Source organism: Charadrius vociferus, unplaced genomic scaffold, assembly GCF_000708025.1.
Source record: "Charadrius vociferus isolate BGI_N301 unplaced genomic scaffold, ASM70802v2 scaffold104, whole genome shotgun sequence".
In the NCBI taxonomy this organism is placed as follows: domain Eukaryota; kingdom Metazoa; phylum Chordata; class Aves; order Charadriiformes; family Charadriidae; genus Charadrius; species Charadrius vociferus.
The window spans coordinates 931,786-942,565 of record NW_009648255.1 but is presented as its reverse complement, the minus strand read 5'-3'; the positions used below and the strand labels follow the sequence as shown (position 1 = coordinate 942,565).

Genomic DNA, 10,780 nt, shown 5'->3' with positions numbered 1-10,780 from the left:
ATGCGCTCACGGCTGCGCTCGCCGGCACACCCCAAGCACGTGGCAGCCACGGCACGTCACGTCGCTGGCTCACCGCCCACGCTGCCACAGCACGGATAAGGTGCCGAAAACACTGTCAGGCCTTTCAGATAAGACAGATTCAGGGCAAGGGAGAGTACCAGGTAGAGAGCAGTAGCACTTGTCAGGGTTGTAGCAAGGCTGATAAGGCGGGTGCGGGAGGCCGGCGGGGGAGTGCCGGCACCATCTGCCCCGAGCGAGCAGGAGAGAGTGGCCGAGAGCCATCTTCTACGCGGGCAGCTGGAGCTCTGCCCTTCCTCCCGGCCCTGGCGCTCGGTACCTGCGCCCACACAACCCGCACGTTCACATCTGGGCACACACTACAAGTTTCGAGGCACTCTTGCTGCTGCCACAGTCATTCCTAAAAGGGCTCAATATTTCCATTTCTTTTTGCAACAGAGGGTCTGAAGCAGGACTGTGAGCATTAACTTACTGTATGATCACTCAGGCACTCCCCATCCTTACCCATCACCAAGACACGACATTATCAGCTGAAGTGAAACCCGCATTATATTCTTTCACAAGAAAAATATTTTATATCTAGGAGACATAATAAATGATACAACTGGTGAGAATAAGTTACACATATCGGCTCCTACCTCCAGCCTGTCTGTCCTCATCAGCTTTTGGGCAGCGGCGGCGGCAGCGGCAGGAACCGGGACACCGGGGTTCCCTGTCACCAGCATTGGGGCGGTGGGCAGGATCTCCGCTGGGACCAGGCCTGGGGAGACGGGCCCCAGGTAGGGGTTGAAGGCAGCTGATGCGTTGGTGGCTAAGCTCGGTGCAACGGAAAACATCGGCTGCAATCAGAGAAAAGAAGAAGAAAGACACTTTAAATACTTGAAATTGCCATACCGTTAGCATAGTAACTTTTTGACGACCATCTTGAGCACGCTGGCGGTGAGTTTCTGTTACTAATGGGAAAGAACCATTCGTCATGTTTGTGGGACATGAAGAACACTCGTGCAAGGGTCGCACATGAGCAAGACCACGAGGACTGGCATCCCCCACCAGCCTGCGCTGGTTCTGCTGCTCAGGCTTCCCCGCACGCCTACGACACCTGGCAGCTCTTGGAGCAAACTCCCATGTGATCTGCGCTTGAGCAACGCCGTCACAAACGAGCACTCCTCAGGGCCACAGGAGAAGTGTGAGGCTCTCGGAGGGACACGTCCAAACTGCGTACAAACATTGCTCCCGGGGGAGAAGGCATCTGCATGACAGCCCCGACACACCGTCAAACCACGCTCAACTTCAGACCCGGATAAATACATTTCTGACCCTGGTGACAGCCCGCACTCGTTCGGAAATTACAGAGGTTTAATACAGGAACAAGACCAGACGACCATAGTCATTTATTTTTACAAAATTAAACAGGCTGTCCACGCAGATATTCAGAAAGAAATACATCGCATCAAGGATATGTTTTATTTAGACTAAAACATTAAGCCAGAGAAAGAGAGAGAAAGCATGCAAATACTGGGTTTTTTGTTTGTTTGCTTGTTTTAAAAAAAGGAAGAGTCAGACGCCCTTGTAGGCTATCACATGTTGTGAAGATAATTGGATGTAGAAGACCAAATAACGCTGTAAGACCAAATGCAGAGCTGTTACACTGCAGTGAAGATTAAATAACTCTTCTGCCCCGCTGAAGGCAAAGGCACTGCGCCACCAGTGTAATTGCCAAATAAAATTTGGTCCAGAGTGTTTATCTTTAGTATCTAAATAAAGTAGTTACTTATGGCTTTTAGATTTTTCTTCCAAATAACTTTTTAGAGGGAAAAACAACTGCAGAGTTAACGCAACTCTTTTTCTCTGTTTCATATCTGTTTAAGCCAGACAGCATACACCACCACATGTTTTTGTATTCCTGAGGAAATGACTGGACTGTTTGGGAGCAAGGAACGAGTCCATTTGAAAACACTGGGGAAAAACACATTGCTGAAGAAAAAAGACTGAAATTTCCTTAACATCTCTGGTTCTTCATCCATGTGAATGAAAAACAAACGGGCAAATTTTACAGGAAATAAAATATTACTCTTAAATACACTATTAATTAACTGCAATTTTAATTACTGTGTTATCAGCGATGTAATAATGAACACTGAAAATAAAACTACCAACCAGTCTGTTAGTGTGTAACTTAGGAGTTATCAATGTTTGATTTCAGCCCAATATACTCCCTGCACAGTAAATAAAAGACTATCCCATTTATTTTCCACCAAGATCATTTCATACTAATATAAATACGCCGTGGCCCTTAGACCACTGCAAAATAATAGCATATTTTATCAGAGCCACTTTGTATTATTCTGAAACTCACAGGGATTTTGCAACGTGCTGCACACGTGTAAATTAGGAGATAAAACCCATCCCACAGCCGCGCCGGGCCAGCCCCAGCGCCACGCCGCTGGCAGAGAGACAGGAGGCGGTGACACCTGGGCACACACAACCGCTTCTCAGCAGCAGCCAGCTCTGTCAGGGCACAAAGCCACCCCGACGCTCCGGCACCGGGGAACGTTTCTGGCAATAGAGTGGCCCCGAGGACAGACGGCACAGAGGGACCTCCCCAGGGACCGTCCCCAGCCCCAGCACTGAGCCAGCGCCCGGGCGGCTGCAGCACCGGGGGGAGTGGGACTGTGCCGACAGGGTCACCCCCGGCACGGCGCTGCCATCCATGAGCGTCAGCCCAGGGTCAGCCTGGCACCGCAGACTGGACAGAACTGGGACCCCGATGGCACGCAGGAGCGGAGAGACGGGGGGGGCCCAGGTCAGTGCGAGCCGCTGGGCTCGTCTCTGCTCTGTTCCCTTGTTTCCCAGCCAGCCTGCGCTCCCCACCGCGAGGAGCAGGGGCAGGACTTCTCTGTCACCGCCACCAAACCATACAACTACTCACTGGCCTCGCAGTTCCGGCCCTACTATGCTGCGCATCATGCAAAACAGCTGAAAAAAAGGAAAAAGCTGCTCCTGTAGACGAGCAGAGAGAAGAGAGGCGAAGGAGGACACAGCCTTGGGTGCAGGTCCGTGCTGCCAGCTGCCCCACAGTCCACATCATCCCATCGACTGAATAATTCTGCTCTAAAAATGCCCGCGCACCACCAACGTGGGCCTCGTGGCAGGTCTGAGCTCCGCGGGTCTGCCCTTCCGGGCACTGCTCGCTAACGGGGTTAGCGATGGGGAAGGAGACACGGGGGCACCTTTGGGAATCGGCCTCTGCAGCGCAGCACAGCCACAGCTCCTCCCCGGACAGACAGACAGACAGACGGGCTTTCTGCCAGAGCGCCAGCTCGCCAGCCCCGCAGGGAAGGAGCTGGACTTGTTTAATTCCTCTTTAACAGCCCTTCCCTGAGCGACTCCGCAGGGTCTCGGCGCTCGCAGCCAGCAGGACACGCAGTCCCCGCTCGCCGTCTGCAATCCCCTCCCTCACGCGCCGGCCAAAGGCACCGAAAAGAGCGAACTAAACAGGAAAGGTGGGAAAAGGCCACAGACATTACTTGCAACTATGGCAATTAAAACATTTATCAAACAGAAATATGAGTGAAAGGATCCTCCTGCTTTGCTTACCAAATTAGAGTCTCTCAATAAGTTAGGTCACTCACTTTTATTAAAGCATAGGGCATTGATTTTTGTAAAGCAAAACAAACGGACTGATGCATCGTTAGTCGGGATGATATAAATCACGTGCTGGACACCCTGACACAACATCCCTTTCAACTGGGCAAAAAAATAAAGTGATTTTAAGGCCAAATTAATAGGATGACATCCATACGGAAACACTATTGCTGGGACAGCCAACGGGCCCTGCTCTGAATCCCGGTACTGAACGGGACTGAGTTCGGAAGGTAGTCTGGAACGTCTGAGCCCAAGGAGCGCACCCAGAAGTCACCCGGACACCAGCAGGAGGTCTGTGCTGCGCTTCAAAACACACCGACACAAATTTTGCTCTTTAGCGACCCTGTGAGTGTAGCATAAAGGAAAATGTAAGTTTGATTTAACTGTTATCCTCACACTAGCCTCTTTTGACATTAAAAAGCACCGTTAGTTCAAAGGACTGCATTCACGTTTACCCAAGTGTTGGTGTGTGCCTCCACAGTGCTCCGTATGAACCCCCCAGAGCCCTATTTGGTTACAATTCATGAAACAAACAAACAAACAGGTTAAGAGAGAAGACTGTTTTAAGAGATGACCCTTACTGCTGGCTGCCCTTTGAGCTAAGCTTTCCCATAGTCCCAAACACGACTCTGCTGGCGCTAAGGCTGAATCACTCTCCTCCAATCAGAAAATAAAAATAACATCGTGGCACGCGCACACGTCTGTTTCGAGACGCTGAAATTGAAAAATCCTTTTGAGGCTGCTCTGGAGGTAAAGCAGGCGAAGCAGAGCCGCCGCAGAGCCGCCTGTGCTGCACGGACACGGAGCCCTGCTCCTGCCCCGGGCACCACCACCGCGGCCCCGCCGGTGCCGCAGCCTTCGCCGTCGGGGCGCTGGCGCTGCCTCGCTCATCTCCTTGCCCCGGTGATACGGACAATTTTATTTAAAGAGAAGCCAATCGGAAAGAGAGAAGACAAAACGTGGTATCTTCTCACACTGTGCTAAAGTCAATTTACTGTGACGATCCTGCCACGATATTTTCTGCTTTTCTGCCCCCCCCACGCTTTTTCTTGAAACAGCCGAGGCAGAACGCTCCGTGGGAGAACAGGAGTTATATTAATCGAATCAAATAAGCTGCAGAGTATTTACTGGCATTCTGTAGAGCCACAAAACATGGGACCAAACAACCGTTTGGCACAAGTATGAGTCCTTTCTGCTGAGATGATTTTTCCTACGGATTTAGCTATATTTTGAGGAGTCTTAAGCTATATTTTGAGGAGTATTAATTGTCACTATGTTTTTTGAAATAAAAGTTGAAGAACTCATCTAGCACAGTGAATATACTTTTCCTAACAGAAGGCATCTGGAGGTAAATTAAACTCCCTAAATTCTGCCTTTGCCAGCAAGAAAGGAACAAAAAAAACTGTCAGAGAAGCGCTAATGCAGATATATTTATTTTATATATATATTTCAACCTATTTTTTCTTTGCTGGTATTTTAGCCACTGAAAGAGAGCTCCAGCCAGGGGAGCACTGTTTGCCTTTTTATTTAGAACATACCAGCCTTGCTCATACATTAATCAGTACCCTCTAATGTCTGAGCTAGAAATGTATATCGACAGGGTTCTGGGCCAAATTCACCCATAGGTTAGCTCAGATGACCTCTCTGGCTTGCGCTAGAGAGGGATGTGGCATGGGGCGTTCCGCTCCCAAAGGCGTAGGTGCATGGCGGGTGGGCGCCGTCACCGCGACATGCGCTGAAAGGAGGGACGACCGCACAGCGAGAAACCCAGCCACGGCCGTCGGCTCTGTCGAGCGCTGCACTGCACTTACTTGCTCAGGTATAGGAGAAACAGGTATGATGTGATAATACAGGACCACGTTTCACTGTGCCCAGATGAGAGATTTCTGAGAGATTCTCCTTCCCCCACCCCTTGGCTTTTTGGAGAATTACGATTATCTGTACCTCTCCTTCTGCCAACCGGGCGGTGACCACGCAGGTCAGACCGGCAGGTACCATACATGGCTCAGGGAGAGCTTTCTGCTCTGCCTGACAACGCGCTGTAAAAACCAAAGGGCAATCCCAGCGAGTAATTCCCTGAGAAGGTTCCCCTGAGTGAATGGAAAACATCCAGCAAGAATCTTCTCAAACCCAGGAATCTCCTACAGCAGGTGAAACTGCAAAGGAAACGTCTATTTACGAAAATCCCATGCGGATGACTCACTCTCTTAATTTTAAGAAGTTGCAAAAAAAAGGAATTAAATTAAGAAATGATTAATAAAATTGGTGAAGTTAAAATGTTATTTCAGGCAAGGGAGAATTAAGCAAAGACATACAGACCAGCATCTCACTGTGTTTGGTTTCTCCACCAGTACCCGACGTTTGTGGGCTTTCACAGGCGTGCGAGCCCACCTGCTAACTTACTTCAGCTGCAACTCACTGTACTCATCGACGGAAGGCAAAAAGCGCACGTACCACAGGCTGCAGCGGGGCCCCAGGCATCATGGCGTTGGCGAGCTGCATCTGCTGGGCCAGCATGGCCATGTTCTTCTGCTGAATCAGGTTATTGCGTCCATTTATCTCCAGCTGCGTTTTTAAGTGTGGTGGTGGGTGAAGATACTTGCAGTTTTCCCTTGAGCATCGGCCCTGAAGAAGAGAATCGACAGAATTGGCTTAGAAGTTATGGGCATTATCTTCATCCTTATGTCACGGGCTAAAGCAAACGCACCACAGGCTGCAGACCCAGGAGGAAAGCCCCCGGCTACGTCTCTCGGCTGTCACACACTGACCAGGGCAACTTCACAATTCCACCATCAGCTGCTTGCTTTGCTTTTCTCAACTATGTATTTCTGCAGTACAACTCTTAAGAAAACACTGTTTCTTTTAAAAGTTGCTGAAGGTGAGCAAGTATCGGTTGTTTCGAATGCGCAGCACGCGTCCTCTGTGGGCACAGGTCTGTGCCGAGGGCGTGCTGAGCCCCCGGGCCTCGGCGCGGCTGCCCCTGCCCACGGTCCCACAGACCCCGCGACGGAAACGGGCTCCGGCTGCAGCACGGAGCCGACAAAACCTCCCGTGCTACTCCGAAAATGTTCAAGGCTCGCTTCCCTTTCTGCTGTGCGCAGCGAGACGTGCGGTCAAAGCAGCTGTATTACCAGGAAAACAGCACTGGCTCTGCGCTTCACTAGACCTGGAATACAGCTTCTTTGAAGAAAACCTCTTACATACGATGGGTTTTTGTTGCAACTGTGTAAACCAAACAAGAAAATCAGAATTGACTTGTTTCTAAATTTTTCATTACATTCAGATGTGGTAAACAACAAATTTCAAGCACTAATTTTATTTGGATGACAGGACATTCATCAATTTGACAACCACTGACATCAAGAAATAATAAAAAATAATACTATATACAATGTATATCCAAACCCCACTGTACCTCCTCGTTACCAAGTAAACCAGCTTCGTACATAGAATCACAAAACAGTTTGGGTTGGAAGGGACCTTGAAGATCACCCAGTGCCACCCCCTGCCCCGGGCAGGGCCACCTCCCCCCAGCCCAGGTTGCTCCAAGCCCCGTCCAACCTGGCCTTGAACACCTCCAGGGATGGGGCAGCCACAGCTTCTCGGGGCAACCTGCCCCAGGGGATCACCGCCCCCACAGGAGAGAATATCTTCCCAATATCTCACCGCAATCTCCCCTCTGTCAGTGTCAAACCGTTCCCCCTCGTCCCATCGCTCCCCTCCCTGACCCAGAGTCCCTCCCTGCTCTCCTGGAGCCCCTTTAGGCACTGGAAGGGGCTCTGAGGTCTCCCCTTTTTGGCCTTCTCTTCTCCAGGCTGAACCCCCCAACTCTCCCAGCCTGTCCTCCCAGCAGAGGGGCTCCAGCCCTCAGACAGAGACACCCGGGCTCGGTGAGCTCCCCTAACGTGGGCTCTTGCTGCGGGCTCCTGGTGGGGAGCTGAGCACGAAGGGGACTTCGGAAAACTCGCCCCATGTTCCCCCAGCTGTGGCTCCACCATAAAAACCTCTAAACTGGAAGGCAGAGCCTGAGCGAAGGGCACCGGGCAGTGCCCAGTCCCGGCGTGCGGCACTGGGGGGTTGGGAAGAGACCCCCCTCTCCTGGGGAGGAGATTCCCCTCTCCTCATGGCATGTGGGCTGCGATCTCACGTGCCAAGAGACTTCAGAAAATGCACACATTAATATGGAAGCTTTACACACTAACTTTTCTTTAAAACTGTAACAATGGAGCCCATACTTTCACTTAAGGGATGACAAAAATTAAAAGAAAACAACAAAAACAACACAACTAAAAAGGAGAATTGAATCCTTTTCTGGAAAAAAAAAAAATCCCTAAATGACGTTATTTTTCTTTAACTCGTTCATCTTTGAAATAAATGCAAAGAGGAACAATGACAAGGCAAAAGACAGCCTTAATTTAAGTAAGAAATCATTTTTATCAGGAAGCAAATTAATTCAATATAATTTGACCTTATACTGCAATTTTGCTCAGAAATTTAAAATGTATTCTTATTATAAGATCTGCCAGAAATCTAATTTGTACGATGATTTTTGTCTCCCCTTAAGGCTGGGAAAACCGCTCTGCTGCTGCTCCCCTCCCAACCCATCTCTCCTGCCGGCAGCCCAAAGCTCTTGGAGCTCATTTTCATAGTCAGTCAACCGACATCCGAGCGATGCTTGCACAGGAGGTACACCCGATACAACGGAAAATAGGTGAAGTTTTGTGGGTATCTTCAGGCTACACCCCACGAGTGCCGAAAGCCCCGTGTACACGCAGACCACCACTGCAACAAACGGCAAAGAAAGCTCACCTTTCAGAGCACCCGCTCAGAGTCCCTGCGCGCGTCTCCTTGAACGAAATGCATTTCCCACCCCGCGGCCCCGTCCGCCCCCAGAGAGAGAGAGGAGAGCGCAGCGACTGCTGCCCGTCTCCGCGGGAAAGCGCAGCGGAACAGACACCCGGCACTTGGCCATGCCATCCTCCCCGGCGCGGGGCCGCAGGCCGCAGGCTGTGGGACGCGGGAGGGCTGCGGGCTGCCCTCGGCAGGGCCGGGACACGGACGGGACCGCTGAAGTCACTTCACGGCTCCAAATGTTGGAGAGCAATCAAGACAGGGGCCAGAAAATGCACAAAAGCCAACAGCACAACATCTATCCTACAGATAAGACGGGGGAAAAAACATGTGCGGCCGGAGAAAATATTTCTACAGGGGAATGGAGCTTCCTACTGCAAATAAAGATTAGGATACTTCAGATACAAACACTAACAGTTCAGAAGGAGAACGGACAAATTGCTGGTGGCAAGAGGAATGGGTGTTTATGGAGCGCCAATTTTATACGTGTGTGTGTACACAGCCGTACAGGGGTACCTATATGGCCCTGCTGGTTGCTGCTCTCCCGTGGGAGCTCCCCGGGACGCCTGCAGCAGCGCAGGGCGAGAGCGTGCCCGTCCCTGTCCCCGGGGACCAGAGCCCGCACCCCAGAGCCCGGCGCAGCGGCCAGACCTGCGCAGGGCCAGCGCAGCGCGCGGTGCACCCGCCGCAACCACGTGCCGGACATCTCCCACCCGGCTCGTCCGCACGCTGCGGGGAAAGCACGCCTTCAGCCTGGGGGATGCCTTGGGACAAACTGACCCTCACTCCTCTCCTTTAATACCCCACTCACAACACGGGTCGGGAATAAAGCCACTTTGCACAAATAAACCAACCTCATTTCACACACACACACCCCCCCCCCCCCCCCCCAAGCCAAAGCACTTCAGGATGATCAAAAGGGTGGGTGAAAGGCAAACGCTTCGGAACAGCTCTATTTATGTCGATTTTTCTCTCGATAACCCCATGTTAATTGTTGCTACCACAAGTAACACGGGGCAAAACTGCACATTTACACCCTGCCTGGAAGATGGTATCTCACATTAGCACAGTGTAAAAATCAGACTTAATTACTGCTAAATGAGTAACGTGAAACTACAACGGGTGTTGCTGGAATCAGAGGAGCAACTAACAAACCTGATTCCAAAATGCAGATTAAACTCAATGTCCTTCTGTCAGCGGTGGGGTTCTGGCTGCCCCACGCCTCTCCAGGCTGCATCACCACCGCTCCAGGTACCTCACAGACCCAAATGCCAGAAGAAACCACACCAGTGACCCAACGCAACGTCCTCGGGCTCCTGGGACACAGGGAGCCCCCTCCCTGGGCTCCCCGTCAAGGCCATCATTTCTGTGCCCTTAGCAGCTGATCCTGAAGGAAGACAATTTACTTTGAATTAAAAACTATGAAAATATACCACATCCCCGGGTGAACTGTGTTTATGTGCAGTTATCATTAGGTACTATCAAAAAGTTTACATCTTTCTTGTGTGTGTGTTGCTTTGGAGTCTAGTCCAGCATTTAACTTCCAACCCTTTTGAATTTTCTGATCCTGGCAAGTTTTCCAAAAGAAACGCAGCCGGCTCTGTTTGGGAAGCGGCTTTCCTGTCCTACTGATACTCCATGGACTTCAGAAAGGGTCCAGAGAGCGCCCAGGGGTCAGAAACCGCAGCCTGAAAACCACTGCCAAAAATCTGGATCAAGAAGACGTACTGCATTCGCCTCCTTTATCCTGCGAGGAAGTAGCTGCTTAATTACCTTTTCACTAGATTCGGGTAACTTCAGTCAACAAAGTTTAAGGCGGATTTTCAACTCTCTGAACCTTTTCTGAACCCTTTGCTATTTTTGCAATCATAAAAAAACGAAGACTGTGAGCGAGTGGACTCAGAGAAGCGGAAGCGGAGCACGCGGGCAGAGACCCGAAACGCCGTACCAGTGCACTACTGGGGTTTTACCAGAGTCCTGCCGGGTGACAACTGACTAAACATGCTCCCGATGCTCCTGGGGCACGCTCCGCTGCGCCTCCGGGTCCCTCGGCCGGGCGGGACAGGGCCGCCCCCAGGGGCAGAGCCAGCAGGGCAGCGCGGGGTGCGCGGCGTCACACTAAGGGGGGGCACCCCCGGGACAGGGACGTGAGCGGTGCCACGCTCCCGACAGCAGCGCCCGGTGACCAGCCCTCCTGCACGTCCTGCTCGCACACGGCCCCGCGGAGCGAGGAAGAGGAGGACGAGGCGAGCTGGGCCCGTCCGCC

At 51.4% G+C, this 10,780-nt stretch overlaps 1 protein-coding gene across 3 annotated transcripts in view; it reads right to left on the bottom strand.

Annotated features, from left to right (window-relative positions):
• MBNL1 (muscleblind-like splicing regulator 1) overlaps positions 1-10,780 on the bottom strand; it is a 79,448-nt gene that overhangs the window by 21,174 nt on the left and 47,494 nt on the right. For all 3 annotated transcript variants that reach the window (XM_009884391.1, XM_009884393.1, XM_009884392.1), the window contains exons 2-3: positions 6,118-6,288; positions 657-857 (exon numbers count right to left, since the gene is read on the bottom strand). In XM_009884391.1, coding sequence (XP_009882693.1) covers positions 657-857; positions 6,118-6,288 — 372 coding nt within the window. The remainder of the gene's footprint in view (positions 1-656; positions 858-6,117; positions 6,289-10,780) is intronic.